The sequence below is a fragment of the Lutra lutra genome, chromosome 10 (genome assembly GCF_902655055.1).
Source record: "Lutra lutra chromosome 10, mLutLut1.2, whole genome shotgun sequence".
Lineage (NCBI taxonomy): Eukaryota > Metazoa > Chordata > Mammalia > Carnivora > Mustelidae > Lutra > Lutra lutra.
In genome coordinates this window covers 53,610,521-53,635,884 of record NC_062287.1, presented here as the reverse complement: position 1 = coordinate 53,635,884, position 25,364 = coordinate 53,610,521, and the positions used below count along the sequence as shown (strand labels likewise).

General features: G+C 46.1%; 1 protein-coding gene and 1 long non-coding RNA gene across 6 annotated transcripts; both read left to right on the top strand.

Annotated features, from left to right (window-relative positions):
• Nucleotides 1–299: 299 nt before the first annotated feature.
• On the top strand, nucleotides 300–25,041 carry LOC125078146 (uncharacterized). The gene is made up of 3 exons (XR_007120802.1): nucleotides 300–1,452; nucleotides 5,683–5,685; nucleotides 24,998–25,041. It is a non-coding gene; the product is annotated as an uncharacterized LOC125078146 (long non-coding RNA).
• On the top strand, nucleotides 15,415–20,426 carry B3GNT6 (UDP-GlcNAc:betaGal beta-1,3-N-acetylglucosaminyltransferase 6). 5 transcript variants are annotated; one of them, XR_007120801.1, is made up of 2 exons: nucleotides 15,415–16,176; nucleotides 19,566–20,426. XR_007120801.1 is itself a non-coding variant. In XM_047690274.1 (2 exons), the coding sequence occupies exon 1, from the start codon at nucleotides 15,669–15,671 to the stop codon at nucleotides 16,101–16,103; it is 435 nt and encodes a 144-aa protein (XP_047546230.1). In that variant the 5' UTR covers nucleotides 15,415–15,668; the 3' UTR covers nucleotides 16,104–16,140; nucleotides 17,648–20,426. The 5 variants fall into 5 exon arrangements, 2 of the variants coding, with proteins under 2 accessions (XP_047546230.1, XP_047546231.1); XR_007120799.1 differs by having other exon boundaries at nucleotides 15,415–16,777; nucleotides 16,817–20,426; XR_007120800.1 differs by lacking the exon at nucleotides 19,566–20,426 and adding an exon at nucleotides 18,681–18,721 and having other exon boundaries at nucleotides 15,415–16,661.
• Nucleotides 25,042–25,364: the final 323 nt, after the last annotated feature.

Sequence of the window (25,364 nt, the reverse complement as noted above, 5' to 3'; positions counted from 1 at the left end):
AAAAAAAAGTCACAACCCATCTGAGTGGGTTAAAAAATGCTGTTTTTTAAACTGTTGGACTTCCTTTAAGAATAAGGAAACTTTTTTTTTTTTAAGATTTTATTTATTTATTTGTCAGAGAGAGAGAAGCGAGAGTGAGCACAGGCAGACAGAGTGGCAGGCAGAGGCAGAGGGAGAAGCAGGCTCCCTGCCAAGCAAGGAGCCCGATGTGGGACTCGATCCCAGGACGCTGGGATCATGACCTGAGCCAAAGGCAGCTGCTTAACCAACTGAGCCACCCAGGCGTCCCAAGAATAAGGAAACTTTTAAATGTCTAACTGTAGTTGCTAAATGAGAAGTTGGCAGTTTGCTGAGGCTTATGTGAGCATGTTGCTTGACTTAACATTTTCTCCTGTTGGGGAGGAAAAAACCTCTCCTCTACACTCTTAAATCCAGTAGTTAGGGGCTGTGAATTAAACTGATTAGCAAGAGAAAATGTAGATTTTTATTCACATCTGTACACAAAAGTGTTACTCAACGAGGCAGAATTCAGGACTGATATGCCATCTTAATAAGGGGAGGGGAGAAAGGGCACTTAGGGGAAAACAAATGTCTTTCAGAAAGGATAAAGAGGTTCCTAGGAGAAAGGAGGGAGATATGACAGTTTTGTGACAATGTCTGCTTAGTTGTGGTACCAAAAGTCCCAGGGGGAGGATTTGTAACAGTTGAGCTCTTGGGAGAGGTTCTCCTTTTAGGCAGATAAGGGGAGTTCAGAAAAGCCTCTTCCTGCATCTGTTGACTCTCAAATGCCCTTAGCTCAAAATAATTGTTATGCCACAGTGGTGTGTTCTGGACCCCTTTATTTCCCCATTTAAAACTTCCCAAGGTGTATCAAGGAGCAGAAGCTGAAATAGTGGCTATGGAGAAAGGATTCAGGTTAGAAGCTGGGAGGTAAGAGAGATGCAAAAGGAAAGAAGGCATAGATTTATGGAGAAAGAAAAGGAAAAAAACTAGTAGTTGGAGTGGATTATAAACTCAGTTTCTTGAGTTCAGAAAGCAGTCAGTCCAAATGATTTCTAGATGAAATGGCAGAGTCACGATGGCAGTGGCAATGTCACAGTCATGGGCATTTCCTGGAGCTCAGAGGACCATGTTCTGGTGAACTTCCTGAGTGGCCCAGACTGTTGGGATAAAGCCTTTCAGGGTCCCTTCAGCTTGCAGGGCTTTAGGAAACAGGCAGTTCTAGTTCTTAATGGTGCCAAGTCAGGAGGATAGAAGAAAGTTGGAAAGGTTACTGACAAAATGCTCAAGATGGCAGGATTCGGCTTTCGGAGAGGTGAAAATAGCTCAAAGACAATGAACAGGACTAGAATCTGATAATCCACAATGGTGGGTTATAGTTTTCCATTGAAACAAAATTTCTCTAAAATCACCCCCACTTGTATCAAAGATAATTAAGGTATGACTATTTTTGTTTGCAAAACAAATCGTCTCATTAAACTTGGCCTGATTGTTTATGTAAATGTAGCAAGGATGGTAATTGACAACATAGGCCTTCTTAAGTTTGTTTTGCTGGAACTTTTATTAGGATTCTCAGATTGGACTTTTAAAAGGCTCAAGGCTAGCAGAATTTGCCATCATACTTCACTTGCAGTACCCACAGATTCGGCTGAATTCCTTCTCGAGGTCCCCAACCCTCCCTGCCAGGAGGTAGCTTTCCTCACTCACCTGTAAGGCTGGGAATTCTGTAAGCCAGGTGCCAGGTGGGTTTTCCAGGAAGGTTCCTTAAAGTCCACCTCTGTTTCTTAAGCCTGGGCATCTCTGATGCTATGCACACCGTTCTCATACATGACACTCCAGTGAAAGCCAAATATAAACAGTGTTTATATATATAACCTAATACAACCAGTGTTTCTAATTGTGTCCTGTTATAAGAAGAACAAATTCTTGCTGAACTTACTCAAATAACTATATTGCCATGAAAATAACATTCAGGAGGGTTTCCAAATTTTGGATGGATCAGGCAGGGAGAAAAGATAAATGTTTTGTTTTTGTTTACAAGGCATAACCTACTAAATTGCTATAAGTATATATATAGCTTAAGAGAAAGAGGGTTCTTAAACCCAGAAAATGAAACATTAAAGAACCAGCAATATTCTGAGCAAAGGTCATAAAAGAAATCATAATCATTCTTTATCAATCTACTCAGTGCCATGTGATACATTTGGGTTTTTCTTGATTTGGGGTTCTATGAACCTATGAACTTTTCTGTTTGTTCTAGAAATCATTAGTCCAGGGTCTGATCTTAAAATTACCTAAACAATGACATCAGAAACCTGTACCCCAGAGTACATGCTCTAATCTTACTGTGGATCCCTGAGACAATCCTTTTTTGTTGAAGATTAAACTTGCAGCTGATTACAAGAATTTTCAGGAAAACATCAGAGTAAGATAATATATGTGAGCGACAAAAGGCTTTAAATGGCCATGGTTAAAGATTTGATGAGAGTTCTTTATAATGTAGTTGACAAGGAAATTTAGTAGTCTCTGTGATATTTAACATTTTAAGATAACTGGAGTCACCATTGATCACATTCTACCAGGACATGGACGGGTGTGACATTACAAATTTCCAATAATCCAAGAAACTGTGTCCTTTTTTTTTTTTTTTTTTTTTTTAAAGATTTTATTTATTTATTTGAGAGAGGGGCAGTGAGAGAGAGCATGAGCAAGGAGAAGGTCAGAGGGAGAAGCAGACTCCCCATGGAGCTGGGAGCCCGATGCGGGACTCGATACCCGGACTCTGGGATCATGACCTGAGCCGAAGGCAGTCGTCCAACCAACTGAGCCACCCAGGCGTCCCGAAACTGTGTCCTTTTAACAGGGAATTTTACCTCTAGTTTTGCATCCATATACTATTGACCTCATTTCTTTAAAAAAAAAAAAAAAGATTGTAAATAAACACTTTTAATCTTAGTCAGTTTGCCCACATGAATAAGGTATTCCCCCTTCTTTCTCTCCCCTCCGCCCTCTGTCCCCTGCCCTCTTCTGCAGACCCTTTACAACTTTGCGCCCATGTGGGATTTCATCCTTTCCTCATCCTCATTCTGGAACAACCTTTAAGCAACCTCTGTGCAGCTACTTGAGGACAAAATTGTTGTTCTTATTTCCTTAACAAAAACACGTCTTTTATTTCTTTCAGGCCTTTTGAGATTGCATCCCATCTTTATTGTGCCTAGTATTTTAGACTTACATGTGTTGATTAGCATTCTTAGCCATTAGTAACCTAAATTTCTAGTGAAAATGAGGAAGTCATCAATTGTGAACTGTCACATATCAGCATTTTGTAAATTAGCACGTTTATGAATGTACCACTTCAATTTCCAGAGCTGTATGTTTCTTCATAGTACAGTTTCTTAATGTGGTGAAAGAACATGTTTATTAACAGACCCAAATATCTTTAGTCAAAATAATCTTTAAGTCAAATAACAGGTCCAAATATTTTTAATCAAAAATAAGTCAAGGGGCACCTGGGTGGCTCAGTGGTTGAGCCTCTGCCTTCGGCTCAGGTCATGATCTCAGGGTCCTGGGATCGAGTCCCGCATGGGGCTTTCCCGTCTGCGGGGAGCCTGCTTCCTCCTCTCTCTCTCTCTCTCTCTCTGCTTGCCTCTCTGCCTTCTTGTGATCTCTCTCGGTCAAATAAATAAAATCTTTAAAAAAAAAAATAAGTCAAAAGTAGATAAGCTTGGGCTTAGTAATTGTTTCACTATTCTATTTTATTTGAAAATGACCTAAACACAGATATAAATAACTGCTTCATCTGAAATTCAAACTGAAGGTAAAACCCTGACTTGTGACCGTAAACTGTGATATTGCATAATGAAATCTTGACGTCGTTGAGAGAAAAGTGGAAAATGTGTAAGAGCTATCAAGTTTCAACAAGCTGCAATTCTTTACCTGATAGGCAATTAGAGCAGCTAAGGAGAAGACCAAGCACCAAAGAATGTAAGCAGTATTGTTAGCTAAGAATTTCTGCTGTAACAGACATACACTTGGCCATTTACAATAAGCAGTACCAACCCCCATTTTAATTCACTTTCAGTAGCCAGTATTGTTTCACAAGACCTGCATTTATTATTAAATCCAGCAAATTACTACCTTTTTGGATTGGCAGCTCATGTAGAAAATGATCACAAGAGTATTTCCTCCTAGAAGACCCTAAAAACAAAAAATTTATCACAGGTGACCTAAAATAGCCCCACTCTGTTTAGCTCAGCAGCTCTCGGTGTTATAGCACCAACCACAGGTCGCACTTCGCTCAACTCTTTTTCAGCCTTTCTTAAAGACCTGCTTTGTTGCTTTAAAGACTACAACACTGATACTTGAACTAGATTTAGTCACTGGTAATTTATTCACAAAATTGTCATTAAAGAAGCTTTGAAACTTCTGACAGTGTCTTTGCAGAACATCACTTGTACATTGAGTTGGAGAAGTAACTAAGTTTGCAGCAGAGCACATTTCTTAGGGAAATCTTTAAGCACATAAATGTAGTTCACTACGGATACACATTTTGAGATCATCTGCACCTTAAAGAAAATGATAAAAATGTTTTATGATATCATATGGCTCTAGACCAGGGGTTGGCAAACTACAGCCCACAGATGAATCCAGTCTGCAGTTGTATGGCCTGCAAGGTAAGAACGATTTTTGCATTTTAAAAGTGTTGTTTAAACATACAAAAAGAAGACTATGCAGCAGAGATTAATGTGGCATGTGATGCCTCAAATATTCACTACCTGGTTGTGAGAGTTTGCCTCCTCTTCTCTAGGCCTCCAATAAATGAACTCCATAATGCAAGTACAGTGTAGTACTTCCCACTGCACTTGTCCACAGGATGATTCCAGTGTGTATTCATCAGAATGAAAATATTTTATACATTCAAGACCTCTCTCACTTCTTTGTTGAATGTAATAGGATTTGTGTTTAAATATCTCCACTATAAAATTATTTCTTCATACCAGTTTTACTAGATCATTAAAGGCCTGCTCTAAGTGCCTAAACCTTTGAATAAAATTACATGATTTTGTTTTCATTGTGAAGGGAATTACATTCCATACTGTAAAATCCAAAGATGCTAGTTAGCATTCGGTTTTTAAGTTGACTTCCAAAAAGTTGAAATCTTCTGACCATCTTTCCTCATGCCATGTAAAATGTGTCATGTGGCAGTTGTCAAGGAATTAATAAGCTATCACAGTCATGGGTTCTTCTTTTTTTTTTTTTTTTAACTTAGTCCTTTTCTTAGTCCTTTTTTTTAACACAGTCATTTTCACAATTAGTCCTGGTTTCCTTTTGGCTTTTCTTTTTAGAGTTAAATTATTTAATACCAATTAATTAGTGAGTCTGTTTTAATAACTAGGTATTATCAATTTCTGTTTAATGTTCTGATCAGACATTGTCTACTGTCCAGCATTCCACGCATTTAATATTTCTGAGTCGTTAATGTGACCAACAGATAAACCGTTCAAGCTAATATAAAGGTTCCTAGTTTCATTTTGGTGCAGATGTCTGTTCTACTAGCAATTATTTAATAAACATAGGTTGTACTGAATCTTTGCAAGGAACTAACCATTTTCAGGTGATCTCAGATCTGCTTATTCACTTTTTCCATTTGATTTGCCAATGCCACAATCATTTTTCTAGAAGTTAGTAGAATTATGTATTTTTATCTAATCTGCTATAATCTAGGCTATATTTCATTACTTCTCCAGGTGAAAGTATTAAAAATGATAACTATTTTGAAATAAGACTTCTGGTAATGTTTTACCTTGGTTTATATTAATACATTTATATAAAGGTAGGTCAGCCTTGTTTAGTTGCACAGTCTGTGCACTGCACAAGTCACCCACTTGAGGGAGGGGGTTAGTGGAGGCTGAAATCTAACCTGTGCTCAGCTTGGCAAGGTATGTGCCTTGGTAGGGTTGCATCTTGGGACACCTTTTTCCAGTTTCTAGGTGAAAGAGTCTGTCTAGGCCAGCAGCAATCCTATCCTGTTGGTGGGAAGGTTCTTCTTTCTACTCCAAGCCTAGGTAATTTGCAAAGCAAAAGCTAGTTAAATATTTCTAATCTATAAATACACAGCATTCTCAACTTTAGGAGCTCCAGAGTAAACACGTGAACCCTACAGCTTCACACAAAGGGGAACAGATCAAAACTAGAAAAAACATACTGCATAAGCCATTGTATGTCTGTAGTTTCTATCTTTGTCAATGGCCAAAGGGCCATCTGCAAGATGTAAAACATAGCTAGGACTTCCCACCTCTCACTCAGTAATCCAAACCATGGCTTTTCAGATATTAGTTTTCCTAGCCAAACCCGCTGGAATGGGAAGTTTGAATCACTGCTGACCATGTGGTAGATAGGTCAACTAGTTTCTCCTTTGTGTGTCAGGAAGGCACAGCCTTACCTGAATCAACAGGTTGCCAAGGAATGCAAGCAAATTTGCAAAGTGATTTCAACTCTCTGAAAGTGAGGACAATATGGGTTGGGATTGCTTTAATTCTACCTCTGAGTAATTCGTGCCTTTCTCAAGCCACCCTGCCACGCATACACACACACAAATACTCTCTCTCTCTCTCTCCAAACACAGGCATCCACCATTTGAGTGAATTTCTGTGAAACTGATGAGGCTTAAATCTAGCATGCTGGGAGTGGGGTTTTCCCCCCACCACCCCCCAGGTTTTTTTCTTTTTTCTTGCTTTAGCCCTGGGCTGGAATACAGGTCTACCTAGGTGATAGAGAAAGCAGGACCTGTCTCACGAGGTAAGCTGGCCTTGTCTCAGAATAGGTCTGATTCTCAAATGTGGAGAAAGCATAAAAACAGAAAGGACTCATCTCTCGAGCTTTGCTATGTGGGAACCATATGGCCCTATGCCATCCACTCAGCAAACTTTGGAATGCTGTGTCCATGTTAGGTGCTAGGAGCACATGGAGAACAAGACTTCGTGCCCTAGCCACCTACACTCTAGTGCCCAACAAGTAACTGCCAGGGACATTGGAGTGAGTATCATGGAGGGAGGAAACAGAGAGCTTTGGGAGTGTGCACAAGGGAACTAGAGAAGGGGACACTTCTCTGAGGAGGAATGTTAACTGAAGAGTGAGAGGAGTTAGGAAAAGAAAGGCCGGTTATAGCAGAGGGAGTAAGAAGTGAGTGTCTGGAGAGATGAGCAGGAATTAAATCAGGCAGGGTTTCCTTCTCTTTCTTTTTTAAAAGATTTTATTTATTTGAGAGAGAGCGCACGCACAAGAGAGAGAATAAGCAGGGGCGTGGTAGAGGGAAAAGCAGGCTTCGCACCAAGGAGGGATCAGGACCTGAGTCAACGGCAGACACTTAACAGCTGAGCCACCTAGGCACCCCTGCGCAGGGTTTTCAAAGCACATTGAGAACCTGAATTTGGAAAGCTCCTGAAAGGGTCGAAAATGGACTAAAGGGAGCCAGTGTGGGTGCAGGGATACCAGAAAGAAGATCAAATACATCTGAGTTATAGGGGAAGCAGCAGATTTGGGGTGAGTTCGCAAGTAAGTTTGGGATTCATTGAATGTGAAGTCTGTGAGGGAAAATCCTGGTGGAGAGCTTAAAGGGAGTAAAATACTGTAGATCTGGAGCTCAGCTGAGCAGTTGGGTTGAAGACAGAACTCTGAGAAAAACATACCTGGTATTTGAAGCCATGAGAGTGGAGGAGTAGATCATGGTCTCAGACTGAGCCCTATAAACCAAATCATTGAAGGATTAGGTAGAGGAATTATGAAGGGCAGGGGCACCTCCAACCAGAGAGAATCACCACTCACTTGGAAAGGAATCTAGGGATAAGAGCCTGAGTTCTAGTTCTCAGGGTCTCTGTATCCATGAAGCTGGGCTGTTGCAACTGTGGCTGCTGGCAAGGCTAGCTCTGATCCATGCGGCTTGTTGGGGGAAAGGCAGTGGCCCTGACCCAGCACTGCACTGAGGCAGCAGGCTCCAAGGGGAGCCTGTCAGCATTAAGTCCTGACAGGGCGCAGTTACAAACTTGTCCTTGTTGGTGTCTACAGACCTGGCTTAGGATCTTGGGCCCCCACTGAAAAGGTGTCTGTCGCCAAGTCTCTTAACTTTAGATATAAGATACTGGATTTGTAAAATGTAGGATTGTCTGAAGGGTCAGCACCACAGTATAGCCTGAATCTAATTATAATGGGCTTTCTGAGTAGTATCCTTCCTGTGAGAATGTCCGGTCTGGGCCTGCCAGAGGTACCTCAAAACTTGTGGACAACCCTGAGGAGTCAACCTCTCTTTCAGGTCCCTCTTCCATTGACCAGTTTGACCTGGATCAAGGGACTATCCAAATTTCCTCCCTTCCTGGTCATCAGGTGCCAGCTTGTGCTCACAGAACCTGTTTGTCTTGGAGGTGGGGACAGTTTCCTCCGCCTTATCCCACTCCAGTTTTTCAGACTAGGGTGTGGCTGAACAAGAACTGGACTGAGACTTTTACACTAGATTAAAAACATCACCCATTGTAAAGAGGTGGGCCGGAAAGGAGTTAAGATTGTTATAACTCCACCTCTGAACAGTACACACGTCTGAAGTCACCCTGCCACACATATCCACTACATACATCTCAGTAGGACCCCTGGCCACTCCAGAACCTTCCTAGAGAGGCCACAGTTGCCTGTCCTAAAGTCTGTTCATTTTACTCCAATAAACTTACCCCATCTAACTCTCTCGCCACTTCAATTTATCCCTAAACTTCCCAAAAGACATTTCTGTTAAGGAAAATAGATGTATTTTTAGGGGGCTTAAACAAAATGACTCATTCTGCTCACCTGGATGGTTGCTCCGTGCCAGGCCTCAGACTATCAGCCTTGAGTGCAACAGGAATTCTTAGTCTGGGAAAAATTCAGTCAGGTCCCTCCCTAGGGCTGTTCTCTTGTCCTCGTGTACCCAAATTCCATTGGTGCTCTCACCCTCTTTCAGCCTTCACCTGCCCGACAGTTTCCAGGAAGTCTGGACTTCCCTAATCCTCCAGCCATCTCTCAACCATCCCCATCAAAAGCTATACTCAAGCCTCCTCCCCTTCTTTCCTCCTTCCTCCCACCACTCCCTTCCCTCTCATCCAAATTAAAATGCAGGCATGGTATTCTAAGCCCTTCTCAGGGTACTTCTATCTTTGTATCTTCAACTCCCAATATTTACTCCTCCAACCACATTAAACCTGGAATGTTTCCCAGACATACCCTGTTTATTCCCACCTCTGTAGCTCTGTCCGGGAGTGCCCTCTCCTTGCCTGCTGGCAAAACTCCTTTCCATCTCAAAGCCCATGTGGTAACTTAAATATGGCCATCAATTTTTGAAGCTCCTCCTCATCCCTTGTATCTGGGCTGTTCCTGTGACTTGCTTTGACCAACAGAATGTGGTGGGAGTGATACGATGCAAGTTCTGAAGACAAGGCCTTAGAGGCCTTATAGCTGCTGCCCTCACCATCTTGGAACCCTGGGACCACCATGCCATGAGGCAGCCCAGGATGAAGGAGCAGAGAATGCACAAGGCCTGGCTGTCCCCAGCTGACCCATTAACTAGAGCCACCAGAGAGAGCCCAGGCAGGCCTGGCACCAGAGGCTCCCAGGCCACCCACAGAATCTTGAAAAATAATTGAGACTGGTTGAGACTGGGGATGGTTTGTAACACAGCACTAGATAACGGATACAATCCTGTCCTAATGTGAAGGCTTCCACAGCTCCCTCAGTTCCTTTCTCCAAGTTCTCTCTCTGTGTTTTGTATGCATCCCACCCCTTTTTAATTATTCAGTATCTGGCTCTCCCAAGAGATGGTGAGGTCTTGAGGACCAAGACCGGGTCTGATTCACTTCTCACCTGACCGCTCACAGTGATAATGGGATGAAGCCTGTGACCATTTGCCAAATACGGTATGCTCGGATATCATTAATGTGTTTAGAAAATAGCCTGTATGAACCCTTCACATACGATTTCCTCAACAAAGATTTTAGAGCATATCCTATGCTTTTTAAACTTTTAAAAAAGATTTTATTAATTTGTCAGAGAGAGAAAGAGAGCACAAGCAGAAGGAGGGGCAGAGGCAGAGGGAGAAGCAGGCTCCCCACTGAGCAGAGAGCCTGATGCAGGACTCGATCCCAGGGCCCTGGAACCATGACCTGAGCTGAAGGCAGATGCTTAACGACTGAGCCACCCAGGCATCCCCAGAGCATATCCTGTGTTAACAGAACAGGTCCCAGGCCCGGGGTTGCTCTCAGTCCAGCAGGGAGAACTGATCATGAAAACACAGCATTCAAGTGTTTTCGTCAGGCATGCTGCTGGAGAGGACAAGGCAGTCATGGGTAGAGTCAACAAAACTGGAAGAAATGGCATTTAGTTTCATCACAAAGGGTAAGCAGTCACTGTAGGAGGAAGTTTGTAGCTGTCCCCCACTTCACCTTCCCTCCAAGGAGGAGGATGTCATGGATTGGTCAGATTCAAGAATATTGAACCAAGCCCAGTCCCAGGGGTGGGGCCTCAGCATGTGAAGGCATGAGGTTAAAGGTAGGTCCCAGCCTGGGGATGGCGCCTGTCTATTTCTTCTCTCTTAGACACTTGAGGTAAGACGGGGGCTTGGGCTGCTTCCCACTGCTGAGGAGGTGCACCCTCCCCCCGTCCCTGCACCGTTCTCCTTAGAGGGTGAAGAAAGAACCAGAGGGAGGACACGGAGGGAAAGGAACCAAGACAAAGCTGCTGGGTTAGGGCTCCGTACTTGAAGCTGGGGCCAAAAGTAAAAAGTTTGTTTGCCTGCCATATCCACTGTGCATATATTCCCCAGGAATACCTTGGGATGGTAAGGGGCTGGTGGATGACCCAGGAATCCATGTGCCATTCATCTATGTTGGCATGAAACCAGAGGAGGGAATAACCAACAAACTTTTCCTGTCCTAGGAACATAAGTAAGAAAATCCCAGGCAGAGTAAATAGCATTGCAAAGGAAAGAAGACATATGCATGGAGCAACAGATGGAGAAAGAAGTGAAGGAACAGGGTCACAAAGGAACTCTGTGATCCTCCTCTACCCCATAAACATTACTGTTTTAGTTGCTAATGTTACTGTAGTACCCACTTACAGCGTGCCATGCATGGGTCACCTTACACAAATCACCTCCTATCATCTTCTGAGCCACTGAGATAAATGAATTGCCCGTGTTCCCACAGATGAGGAACGTGAGGCTTGAAAGGATCACCTAAGTGGCAGGTCTGTCCTCTTTAACCAACTTGGCTATTCAGCAGCCAAGAACACACGCTGAACTGAGCTCATTGTACCAGGTTTCCTGCCGGAGGTGGTACTTGACCTGAGTCTTGAGGGACAAGGGATCAGGGCCAGCAGAGGCCATGAAAGCCTAAGGTGTAAGGACTCCAGCAGATCCAGAAGAGGGCACTGAGAAAAGGGGGAAATCCAGCACAAAACAAAAACAAAAACAAAACCATGGAGGACTCCCAAAGCTCCACAGTGTCAGCATCCGGGAGCAGAGTCCCGCCCTCAGGAACAGGACCTGGCCCAACCTTTTCTTTACTCATATCAAAAACTGGCTCTGATTCAACTTCCTGGATCAGCTTTATCAAAGTAAATCCAAGTTTCCTTGAGACAAGAATTGCTCTTGCATTGAGACTGAACTGATTTTTCTTTCTAGAAATGATTCCGGGCGGGGAGAGAGAAACTAGAGAATGCTTTTCCATTTTTTGTAAAACTAGCTTTTGTGTGGCCCTTTGGCATGGACAAAATTATTTTCTTGCTTCTGATTCCACTGAGGGATGAGTGTTGACCTTCTCGATTTCTCAGCTGAGAAAACTCAAACCCGGATTAACGACTTGACACAGTTAATGAACGCAGCTGGGACTCGTGCCCAGTTATTCAGACTCCAAATTGTATTCTCATTCGTTCTTTAATCTTTCATTTACTGGGGAAAAAAATGTGCCAGGCACAGGACAAGCCACTGAGCTTTATAATTAAGTAGACTTAGACCATCTCACTGTCTCTCCTGTCTCAGTGCCTCAAATGCTGAAGCATGAATATAGTGAGAGTATTTCTAATGGGACTCAGTGATTGCACCAACACTTTTGCAAGGATCTCTCACTTTTTTGGGCAGTTACTGGCACGGCCATTTTTTTTTTTAAGATTTTATTTATTCGTTCGACAGAGAGAGAGAGCACACAAGCGGGGGGAACAGCAGGCAGAGGAGAGGGAGAAGCAGGCTCCCTTCTGAGCAGGGAGCCCAATGCGGGGCTCGATCCCAGAATCCTGGGATCATGACTTGAGTCAAAGGCAGATGCTTAACTGACTGAGCCACCCAGGCTCCCCATGGCACCGCCATTATTTCATTGAACACCTGCTTTGTACCCATCCTGTGCTAGACATTATGCGTGGACTATAATAGGCAAGCACTTGAGCATAATTCAATCCAGTAACACCTCCTATGTGGAAATGACTCAGTCTGAAAATATTTATTGAGCACATACTTTGGCGAAGTATTCATTCAACACATATTTATTGGCACCTCTGATAATCATAATAGGTAATATTTACTGACTGCCTATTCTGTACTGAGTACCGTGTGAAATTCTTTACATATATTATCATTTACCCATCACAGTAACTCTTAGGAGGGAGATATTAGCTTGAATTAACTTGCTCAGAGCATGCAATTAGAAACTAGTAGAGGCAGGGAGAGGCCTTGTGGATACCGAGGACGGTGCTCTGGCTGCCAGTGGGGTCGGCGTGGGCGCTGCCAGTGTGCAAATGAAGCACCCCAAGTTCCAGACAATGTGGGAAACTCGTTCTGGGGCATCTACCCCTTCACCACTGATGGGAACGATTTCTGGAGGAACTTTATCCTCACTTTGGGACTTTTTGCTGTGGGTATTTGGCTGGCCAGGAATTTGAGTGACATTGACCTAATGGCACCTCACCCGGGGTGTAGTCAAATAGACACATAGGACCCCCTCCGCTGAACTTGAACATTCCAAAAACAGAGCCTCCTATTATGACCATCGCAAGACTTGCCCTGATGGAAGTTGAGGTTTCATTCAGACAAACGCCTTCCCTTCCCAATTTCCTTTTCTCTGTTGAGCCCACTCAGAACTCTGTTCTCTGGTCAGCAGTCAGGTTTCAGCCAAAGTGTTATTCTCTGTTCTGTAAAGTTCTGTACATAGCCCGTAGGTTTTTGCAGGGGTGATCTTTGCTCTTGCCCTGAGGAATAAGCTAATGGTATTTTAACAAATATTTGGAATAAAGACTGCACACAAGGCAAAAGGAAAAAAGAAACTAGTAGATGCAGTATTTGAACCTGGGAAACCAGCATTTTTTTTTTTTTTTGAAACCAGAATTTTCCACCACTATGTTGGTGGAACCCCAGGACACCATGGGTGAACAACACAGATGTCATCCCTGCCCTCAAGATGCAAAGAGAATAGGAGAGAAGATACACTTTAAAACAAATAATGTTCTGGTCTCCTTTGAGCTACAATAAAGCCTAGCCAGGGCCATACCTCTTCAGTGGACCTAAAGGATGAAGCGGCTGAGCAGGCATTAAGTAGACAAAGGAGGGAGAGGGCATCCATCCAGGCAGGGGAGCTCCAAGGCAGAAGGAGCTTTGCCAGTCTAAGGCTGGTGGCCAGGGCATGTGGCTGACAATAGGTAGCCAAGGAAAAGAGCATGAGGTTTGGCATGAAATCTGCACGGTTCACAGGTACTCCAGCTACTGTGGAGGAGGGATCCCCCAAGAGCACAGAAGTATGTGGAGAGACCGAGCAGGAGGCTATGTCATCCGAGCTGCAGATGCTAGTTTGGAAGAGACTGTTGATAGTGGGAATGGAAGTAGATAGGTGGAGGAAACATGAAGGTGTTAAAATCAACTGGGCTTGGGTGGGGGGATGAAGACAAGGAAGGAGTCAATCACAGTTTGGGGCTTGAACACAAACCACAGTGGGTGGTGTCACTCTGGGACAACTCTGGGGACCAAGATGAGAGTTGAGGTTGCACCCGATGTGGCTGTGGGCCACTACGTGGAATTTGGAGGTCCTCAAGCAAAGGAGATAACTAGGACAGAGTCTGGGGACCTCCCACTATTAAGGGTGGAAAGAGGAGGAGATGAGCAAAGGGAATTGAGAGATATGGTTTAAAAGGGAGGAGGAAAGGCAGGAGAGAGTGGCATCTCTGAAAGAGAGTGGAGTGTTTCAATAAGGACAGGACCCAGTGTGATGGGATTTCGCATGGAGTAAATACAGGAAAGGCTGTTGTGATCTGGAGTTCGTCCTGTCGGGTCTTCATGAAAGCAGGGTTTGAACAGCAGCTGGACAGGTGCAGGGAGTTAGATACACAACAAAGAGAGCCTGACCTGCCATGTTTGGGGAACAGAAAATAATACCAGGCAGGAAGAAAAAGAAGTGGGGCCGGAGGAAGTGGAAGAGGTCGTAATACCAGTGCCACTTGTTGACTGGCTTTCTATGTTCATTTAATGCTCCCAATAACCCTGCAAAGTAGGAATCTACTAGCCCTTTCTTGTAGAGAACATGCAGCCCTAGAGATTGGAAGCGACTTGTTCAAGAGGATACCCGTAAGTGGGGACACCAGAAGAGGACCTGGGTCTGAGTCCAATGCTATCACCTCATGCTTCCTTGACTAGGGTGGCAAGGAGGGGAAATGGATCAGAGAGAGGGCTAACAGGGATGGAGAGGAGGGAATAAGCATGGAGAGACTGGGGTGCAGGAACTCCAGGATATGGAGCATGGATGTAAATTGAAGCTGGGGAGAGTCAGGGCTTCTGGTTGGAGCAACTGGGTGGATGGTGGTACCATTTACTGAGGTGGAAAAGCAGGATATGAAGTCACGGGAAGATGATTTTAACTTTGACATGAGACTGCTGCGCCTAGGTGGCATGCGGGGGAGATGTGGGGAGACAATGAGATTCTGAAAGCCAGAGCACTCCGGACTGTGGGAGACGGAAGGAAGATGCTTTTGTGTACTCTTGAACTGCGTTTCCTTTGACCTTGTAGCAGCAAAGGTGAGAAGGCCTGGTTCTGGGAGAGAAGTGGGAAGGGTGCCCTTCCGCTGATGTCAGACATGACTCCTGGCTCACCTCTGACTCGGTTTCCCCCACAGATGTCTTTTCCCTGCCTCAGGTCCATGAGTCCCAGGGCTTTGTCCCTTTTTCTGGTGGGTTTGAGTTTCTTGGCCCTGCACCTCTGGTTCCTCCAAGCCTCCGGGTCCCAAAGGGAGAAGGTGTGGGATGATTCTCCAGAGGCTCCCCCTGTTGCCCTTGCGGCTGTGCAGCCATGGGCATTCAGTTCAGAGCCCGAGGTGTGGCCAACGACTCGGTCAACGCCATGGTCGACTTCGACTTCAAGGAGCTCCCCGCGTGCATCCGCAATCCAAGACTTCCTGCAGTGCCGCCTGCTCTGGGACGCGCAGACCAAGTGCATGGGCTACCGCGCGCTGCTGCGGGCGGTCAAGTCGTGGCCCGCCAGCCACCCATGGCGCGAGCTCATCCGCCGCACGTGAGGGCAGGGGCGCTGCCCCTTCCTGCTGGGCTCCCTGGGGCCCAGCAGGCCGAGAGCGCCGGGCGGCTGGCGGCGCTGGCGGCACTGTAGGCGCACGAGCACAGCGACATGCTGCAGCGGGCCTTCGGCCACACCTTCCTCAGCCCCACGCTCCAGCACCTGCTCTACTGCCCCGCCGAGCGCCGGCCGCGCGCACGCTTCCGGCTCAGCCGCGGCGACGATGTCTCCGCGCACACCGCGGACGTGCTCCGCTTCCTGCAGACGCGGCAACCGGGCCGCCCCCTCCTCGCCGGGCAGCTCCTGGCCCGCTCGGTGCCGGTCCGCGACGGCTGCAGCAAGTCCTTTGCGCCCCCGCGGCTCTACTCCCGGCAGACCTACCGGCTGCCCAGCCCCGCGCGAGGCTCCCCGCCACAGCCCGCTCTTCCCCATCGGGATGCCTACAGGGGCACGTGTCTGAAGCGCGCCAGCCGGCGCCCGGCAGTCCTCCTTCCACCCCTGCCTGCGCCGCGAGCTGCGGCCTGTGCACCGCTGTGCGCCCTATGAGATGCTGCTCAAGTGGAAGGCGCCGTTCGAGCCGGGGGTGAGCTGGACCAGGGTCCTGAGGACCAGCGGGAGGGTGAGCAGCCCCCACACGAGACGCTTTCCGCGCTGAGAACGCATCTTCCCTGCTCTGTATGCCTTCTATCCCCCACCCCAGCTCAGTGCACCCGAATCCGAACCTGGCTACACAATGGAATCACCAGGGCGGGGGTGGGAAAGGCATGGGGCCTGGCCCCACTTCCACAGTTTCTGACTCTTTCCGTCCGGGGTGTCCTCAGACATCTAGGTGATCCGAATGTGCAGCTATTCGGAATGAAGCCCACTGGGCAAGGGAGGTCTGTTATCCTTCCAAACCCAGCTCCCTTGCCCCCCTCCAGGAGCCTGCGGGTCTAGCTCCCGCACTGAGTCAATGGGGCCAGTGGAGCAAGGCCATGTGAGGAGCCAGGATGGAACGTCACCTGTTGGGTGCGGTACACGGATACTACACTTGATCTTAGCCAAAAGGCGGAGAAGCGATGGGGTGCGGTACACTGGTGGTCATTGCCATCATTCGTTCGCCTAGTGAGTACAGATGGGGCCGAACCGCCAGTCAGCAGGTGGATCCCCTCCCCTAGAAGTCAGTTCACACTTGGGCCCTGGAAAGCAGCCAGATCAGAGGTTGGGGTGTGTGTGTGTGTGTGTGTGAGAGAGAGAGAGAGAGAGAGAGAGAGAGAGAGAGACAGTCTTCCTCCCACCCAGTTCTCTCTACCACTTCCCCCACCCCTGCAATACCTCTGTGAGGTCAAAATCCCCACTGTGCAAAGGGGGACCCTGAGGCTCACCGAGGACAGTGATCCAGGGCCATGTGGTCATTCCCAGTTATCCCACCACTGTGGTCCTCTCCACACTCACTGACTCCAGCTGATGGCCTCTTCTAATGGCCTTGCCCATGCACACCTGCCCCAACAGCACTTACTCCCAGGATGGGGGGAATGGCACGGGGGCACAGACAGGCTCCTTGTCAGGTCTGGGCCTCAGAGTTGGTCAGCCTTGGGGAACCAAGCTGGGGACTCAGGGGGGGTCAGCGTGGGGGTCAATGATGATGAAACTGTGAAAGATGCTGACTGGGAAATGTGGACAGTATTTGGAAAGCGTGTGGAGGTCAATGTACAGAACTGTGTTGGGAGAGTGCAGGGGTGATTGGCTCTGTCGTGAACATCAGTTAGGAGGCTGGGGGGTCAGTGATCAGGACTCTGAGAATCGGGCTGTGGTCCTGACCGCCAGGAGCTGTCAGCCATCTTGGCAGAGCAGGAAGATCAAGGAAACAGCTTCAGGGTGAGGCAGAAATGTGTATCAAGGTCCCAGCCTGACAAGAGGGACACAACTTCAAGAAGGAAGGAGCCCCAGTGGGAAGTCAGGAGGCCGACCAAACGCCTTCCCTGCCCTCAGGACGAGGCCCATCCCTCCCCTATGGTGGACTCGATTTGGGCAGTACCACAAGCAGTGTCTTGCTTTGTGGGGCTCCCTCCTGCCTCTCCCTCTCCACACAAGCTCTCATCCCTTCACAGGAAATACCTTCCAACCGCCACCACCATCCATGTCTCTCGAGGCATTTAGGAAGTTGCCAGCTCTCCGCCAAAATCTGCTATTCCCTCCCTCCTGGGCGCACACCACTGCCTGGGAGCCTACACTGCCCAGCTTTCGTTGCAATTCGCCATGACCCTGTGACCAGGCTTTCTAGGATGACTGCTTGTAGACACCATGAGGAGCACACCTGAACCCTGCCTCGCCTGGGCTCACCTCCCTGGATTGGCCCAGGGATGGGCCTGTGACCCAGCTCTGACCTCGCAGATGAGGACAACACTCCAGGCCCACCTCCAAACAAAGAGCTGCTCTACCCAAGATGTCAATAGTGCTGAGGTTGAGAAAACTCTTCCTCTCTACAAGGACCTGGAGTCAACCCTGGATCTCCAACAGGCCTTGACCCAACTCCTGATGCGGTAGCCAACTGCCTCAGGAGTCACCTCAGCTTGAGTGTGCCGCAGCCACACCTCAGGCCTGCCTCCCCAACCATGCTCCCATCTCAGGAAAGGGCCCTATCATCTCCTGACTGGTCCACGCCAGAAGGTGGGCGGTGATGATGCATCTCCAACTCTCCTCCCTCATAGCCCATCTGGTCCAACACCAAGTTCCATTGATTCAAAACAGCTCTCCAGTCAGTTCTTTCTCATCTATCCATCTTCTCCGTGGTACCAACTCTCACATGGGCCAGAGCCACCTAGGGATCCAATCTCTGCCCTACAGTAGCCAAAAGCCAGATCTGGTCATCAATTGGCCCCTCTCAAAATCTAGCCCTGTTGCCCTTGGATAAAGAGCAAATGCTTTTCCCTGCCTTCAGGACAAGGCCCATTCCTCCCCTATGGAGGAATCTGCATTCCTTTGACCCCTCCATCTTGATTTCTCCCCACTCTGCTGGGGCCTCTTGAGGTTCAGTGCATTCTCTCTGGCCCCTGGGCCTTCCACCATGCTGCTTCCTTGCCTGAAACATTTTTCTACTCTCGCTTTGTCTTTTAAAAAGTATTTTATTTATTTATTTGACAGAGAGAGAAAGAGCACAAAAAGGATTGGCAGGCAGAGGGGAGAAGCAGGCCCCCTGCTGAGCAAGGAGCCCAATGGGGGACTCGATCCCAGAATCCTGGGACCATGACCTGAGCTGAAGGAAGATGCTTAACCCACTGAGCCACCCAGGCACCTCCCCTGTCCTACCTCTTCCCCACCCCTACTCCTCTTCCTTCATCTGACAGAACCTTCAGATGCAAGATGAAATGTCACTTCTTTGGAAAAGCCCTTCCCAACCCACTAGTCCTGGGGCACAGGGTTTCTCAACAGGATGGGTCCTTACACTCTATCTTGTTCTAGCTCTGAATTCCCCAGAACCCTCTCATCTGCATCCCCACATTGCCACAAAGCCAGCTGCTTAAACCCATGCAGATTTATTCTCTTACAGTTCTGCAGGTCAGAAGTCCAACACAAGCTTCACCGACTTAAAACCAAGGTGTCAGCAGGACTGTATTCCTTTCTGGAGCTCAGGGGTGAATCTCCTTTCCTGGCCTCTTTCACCAATTCTGACTCTCCTGCTCCTCCTGCTTTTAGGGACCCTTGTGATCACATTGGGCCACTTGGATAATCCACTCGGATCATCCACGATTATCTTCCTATCTTAAAATCAACTCATCAGCAACATTCATTCCCCCTGCAACCTTAATTCCCTTTCCCCTTGTAACCTAAACTATTTGTAAGCTCCAGGGGTGAGGGTGTGGACATATCTTGGGGGTCATTATCCTGCCTACCAGTGCCTAATAAATATTTGTTCAATACGTGAACAATGATTAAATAATCAACTAAAACTAATAAATGGACAAATGTTCTCCCTTCACACAGACCTCCCTGAGGCAGAGTCTCAATGCTGGATTCCCTTCTCCCTAGGGCTTGTAACAGACAAGAAAACCAGAATGCTGAGGCCAGGAGTGGACACCTTCCTTATTTACTAGAAAGTCTGACTTCTGTGCTTTGACAACTTCCTCCTGTTTTCCTGACAAGCAGATGGACTATCCCACCCTCCCTTTACAAGTAAAGAGATTAAGAATCAGGAAATTTATAGCTCAGAAGGGTTAGAACTCTGTAGTTATGGGCCTGCTGTGTCACTCTGGGTCCTGGTCATCCCTTCTCTGAAGCTGAGCTGCTCTTGTCACCAGGCCCAGTGAAGACCAGCGTCCGGCAGCGCCCGGGCACCCCCTGGCGTCATCTGGTCCTCAAGCGCGCCCAGCTACCACTCACCCCGCCCGGCCCTTCAGGCTCTTGCGCCCTACAGCCGCGAGGGGGCGCTCCTCGCACACAGTTTCTGCGGGGAGGCTGGCGGCTTGTTCCTGGATCGGTGAAATTCTGGGTCACGGGGACGGTGATCCCACCATTACCCCACCAGTGCTAATTGACAAAGACCACATAAGCAGAGAAAACAATGGGCCTGTCTCACAAACGCGCTTGCGAAATCCTACATAAAATACCAACAGACTGAGCGTGACAACATGTAAAAAAGGAAAATGTATCAGCATCTGGATGGGTTTATCCCAGGAATTCCAGGTGCGTTTATTTAGCATTAGAAAAGCAATCGCGGTGAATGGATAGAAAAGGAAGATGTGTCAGTGTGGCACGTCAGATCAAGAGAAATGTGTCTCTGGTGCAGGAGAAAAAATTGGATAAAATTCAACACCCATTCGTGACTCACTCACTCCCTTCCTTCTTTCCTTCACCCTCCTTCCCTCCCTCCCTTCCTTTCTTTCTTCTTTCTTTTTTTAAGATACAGAGAGAGAGCGCGAGCTGGGGAGGGGCAGAAGGAGAGGGAGAGAGAATCTCAAATCAGCTCCGCGCTCAGCAGGGAGCAGTGATGGGACTGGATCTCTCCACCCTGAGATCATGACCCAAGCCCATATCAAGAGTCCGTCACTTAATGAGCCACCCAGGTACCCCAGCCATTCATGACTTAAAAAAAAATTTTTTTTTTCTTTGTAAAAGGTGAAAGCATTTGAAAGCATTTCCTTTAAGATCTGGAACGAGATGGGGTGCCTGGGTGGCTCAGTCGTTAAGTGTCTGCCTTCAGCTCAGGTCATGATCCCAGGGTCCTGGGATCGAGCCCCCGCATCATGGTCCCTGCTCATCAGGAAGCCTGCTTCTCCCTCTCCCACTCCCCTTGCTTGTGCTCCCTCTCTCACTGTGTCTCTCTCTGTCAAATGAATAAATAAAATCTTTAAAAAAAAAAGATTTGGAACAAGATTTGATGTGCCCACCATCACGTCTGTTCAACATTGTCCAAGACGTGAGAGCACGGCAGGAAGACAAGATAAAAATTCAAAGATATAATGACTTGAAAACAGAAAGGAAATAATCAAAACCTCAGAGATCTGCAACCCTATCTGCAATTTCCCGTCTCTATGACAAATTAATGCCATACTCATCTGAAGTGAAATTTGTGCATAATTTAATCTCTCATGCATATATTTTCCAAAAAATCACCATAATCCTTTAATTTTAATATTAGATTAATAAAATACTTTAAAATTATATGAATTGTAATGTGTAAGTTCTTGGGCAAAACAAGAATAAACAACCCCTTACAGATCTCTAAACTAGGGGGCAGTATACCTTATTGAGAACCAACATACAAAAATCAATTTAATTTCTATATAGTAGTAATAAGTGGCCAGGAAAAGTCATTTTTTTTTTTTTTTAAAAAAGTACCACAATAATAGAGGGGCATCTGGGTGGCTTGGTTGGTTAAGGGACAAGCACCTCGAAGTCCCTGACTGCCTTGAATCCCTACCCCAACCAGGGAACAGGGATTATCATCATCCCCACTGGCCAGATGTGGAGACTGAGGCCCTGGTAGGAGAATGACCTGCTCAAGGTCACACCAGTCTTTAGAAGGAGGAAAACCTTCTCGGTCCCACCCATCTCAGCGCACTGGGAACGGGGTGGTGGCAGCAGCCCTCTGAGGCAGGAGGGGAGGGTGGAGCTCCAAGGTCAGGCCCACCTCAGCTTCCTCACCATTCTCCTTTCCTGTTTCCTTCCCAGCCCTCCACCCATTCAATTGAGAACCCCACCTGGGTGCCCCCCACCCCTGCCCGTGGAGGCCGTGGGGATGGGGGGACTGCTAATCTCTCCACGTAAAATCAACATTATAACGATTTTTAGAGCCAGTCCCTCTCCACTCTGGAACAGTCATTTACAGAATTATTCTGTATTGTTCATGACCCTCTTCTTCCCTCCTGCCTAGACTCAGCCTGGCCTTTGAGTAATGAACAGGCTCATTAACATAATTTTCCCAGTAGAAGAACAGTCTTTCCAGAAGGTCAATTCTGATGCTCTCCAAAACCCAGGAATAACATTAATTTGTCAAATGTCATCCTTTATTCTTGTCTCCTGCTTTTAAAAGTTTGAAGCAATAGAGTAGGAGATTGGATTTGTATTTCAGAAAATTCATTTGGCTGCAGTTGAAGGGATCTGAGGGGAAGGAGGGGGTCCTGGGGAGAGTGAGGGAATGGGGAGCAGGGGAGTAAGGGAATGCTTGACGTGGGAGGGAGAGAGGAGTAGAGAAAGTCTAGAAGTCATGGCAGGAAGAATGGGACTTTGAGTTTGAAGTGCTAGCGGAGGCACAGGAGGGAGCAAGACTGGTTCAGGTTTCACCCAGGAACTTGAACTTCACAGGCTTGGTGGGAAGAGTCAAGGTTCTTATGAGGATGCTCTGGGCTTTTTGGGAAACAGTCTGGCCGTTCCTCAAAAAATGTCACCTGGAGTTACTCTATGACCCAGTAATTCCATTCCTAGGTATATACGCCGAAGAACTGAAAACACGGGTTCGTCCAAGTATTTGTACATGAATGTCCACAGCAGCGTTATCCATAATAGACCCAAGGTGGAAAAATACCAAGGGTCCATCAATAGATGAATGGATAAGCAAAATGCAGTATATACATACAGTTCAATGTTATCCAGCCACAAAATGGGATGGGTGTACTGACTGATCCGTGCTATAGCATCCACGAACCAGGAAAACATTCTGCTGGGCGAAAGCAGCCAGACCCCAAAAGCCACCTATTGTATGATCCTACTTGTACGAAATGTCCAGAACAGCCAATCCATAGAAACAGAAAGTAGTTTCATGGTCACCAGGAGATGGTGGAGGCAAGGGGAGCAACTGCTAACGGGAAGAGGAAAATATTCTAGAATGAGATCATGGTGGTGATTGTACCATTTTGCAAATAGACTAAAATCTACTGAACCTTACCCTTCAAAAGGGTGAGTTGTATGGCATGTAAAAAAATTATATCTCAATAATAACACATTTACAAAGATGCAGTTGGAGACAAAGCACTCTCTCAACTTCCCTGCTCTCCCGCTCCCTTTTCCTGCTTTCTCCACCCCTTCCCACCTGCGCCTCAGGAACCAGTCTCTGCCGACTCTCTGTCCTTCCTGTATTTCCTTTGCCCAAATGAGCAGATCCCCATATGTCTGTGTGTGGGGTTTTTTTCTTTCAAGATTTTATTTATTTATTTGACAGAGATCACAAGTAGGCAGAGAGAGAGAGAGAGAGGGAGAAGCAGGATCCCTGCTGAGCAGAGAGCGGATGGATGCTGGTCTCAATCCCAGGACCCTGAGATTATGACCTGAGCTAAAGGCAGAGGCTTAATCTACTGAGCCACCCAGGTGCCTATTCCTGTGTGTGTTCTTATGTTCTCTTCTTTCTGATATGAAGAGCAGCATATTGTATAGACACTCTTTTGGCCTTTAATTTTTTTCTCTTAATAGTGTGTCTGGAATTCATGCCATATCAATTCAGAGATGGTCCTAATTAATATTTTACTTCTTTTACTGTTTATTTTATTTTATATTTTATTTTATTATTTTATTTTTACAACTGCCAAGTACTTCTTTGCATGGCTGGGCTATAGTGTATTCAACAATCTCCCATGTGTGGTAGATTGTTTCCAAGATTTTGCAATTAAAAATAATGCTTCAATGAAAAACCTTTTGTATATGTATTTCCACATTGCTGGAGGCCTGTCTTCAAGAAAGATTCGTGGAAGTGGAATTCCTAGGTGAAAGCGTAAGGGCATATTTAGTTTTGTGAGGTATTGCCAAAGTTCTTTCCAGAAGGTTGCCTCAATTTGCATTTCCACCAGTGAGGTACATAAATGTATTTGAATGCCTGTTTCCCCACAGCCTTGCCAACAGAATGTGTTGTGTTATTTTTCATTTTTTGTCAGTCTGATAGGTGAGAAATGCAATCTTTCTCAGAGTTGTTTTAATTTGCCTTTCTCTAATTCTGAATGTCCTTGAGCATTTTTTTCCTTATGTTTGAGGGCCATTTTTTTCAAAGACTTTATTTATTTGAGAGAGAGGCAGAGCAGGGAAGGTTTGGGGGTAAGGGCAGAGGAAGAGGGTGAAGCACTCAGCAGGGAGCCTGGCCTGGGACCAATGACCCTGAGGGCCATTTTTATAGCTTTTCTGGTGAATTCTCTGTCCTGCCCTTCCCTTCATTTTACTGTTGGATTTTTGGATTTTGTCCCTCAACTGTTAAGAGTTCCTTATGTATTAGGGAGAGCTGCCCTTTGTGGTATAATGTTGGGAATATTTTCTTTCCGTTTGTCACTTGTCTATGGACTTAGTTTATGGTGATTCGTGTCATGCAAAGTTTGTTTATTTCTATGTAGCCAAATTTATCTGTCTTTTCTCTTATGGCCTCTGGGCTTTGAATCGTCATGGAAAGCCTTTCCCAACCATGACACTTGAAGAGGAAGTCACTCGTGTTTCCTTCTGGTCCTTGTATGGTTTCAGTTTTACACTTAGAGCCTGAAACCATGGAATTTATTCTTTTGTTGGGTGGGGTGTAAGATATGGGTCTATTTTTTCCCCTTTTCCAAATGGCTACCCAGTAGTATTTATGACAAAGTCTATCTTTAGTATGTAACAAAGGTGCACCTCAAATCACTGGGATAACAATGTATTTAGGTTTGTTTCTAAATTTTTTAGCTAACTGCAATTTGTCTCTTCATGCACTAGTGTCACCCATTTTTAATTACAGAAGCTTCTATTGTTTTAATGCCTTTAATTTTTCATAAGTAAGCTCTGCGTCCAATGTGGGGCTCAAACTTACAGCCCCTCGATCAAGAGTCACATGCTCTACCGGTTGATCCAGTCAGGTGCTCTGACATTTTGATGTCTGGTAAAGCCTCACAGATTTTCTTTTCCAGTGTTTTCTTGCCTTTCTTGCCTATCCTTGCATGTTTATTTTTCATATGCTCTTTGGCATCAATTCATCGATCTTCATAAAATAGCTTACCATTACTATTTTTTTTTTTAAGATTTTATTTATTTATTTGACAGAGAGAGAGCACAAGTAGGCAGACTAGCAGACAGAGGCAGAGAAGCAGATTCTTTCCTGAGCAAGGAGCCCGATGCAGGGCTCGATCCCAAAGGTAGAGGCTTAACTGACTGAGACACCCAGGCACCCAATTTGCTGTTATTTTTAATGGGCATATTTTAATTTGCATTGCAACTGCAAATTAACATAGGAAGAACTAACATCTTTACAATGTTGAATCATCCTACCCAAGAGCAGGAGATGTCTTTTCAATTGTTCTTCTTTAGTGTCTTTCAAGAATGTTTTGATTTATCCTCATATAGTTTTTTTTTTTTTTAAGAGTGGTTACATTTCAAAGACTTTTAAAA

Excerpts from the sequence above, each read along its gene's own strand:
- B3GNT6 (XM_047690274.1), top strand. The coding sequence starts at position 15,669 with ATGCTGCAGCGGGCCTTCGGCCACACCTTCCTCAGCCCCACGCTCCAG.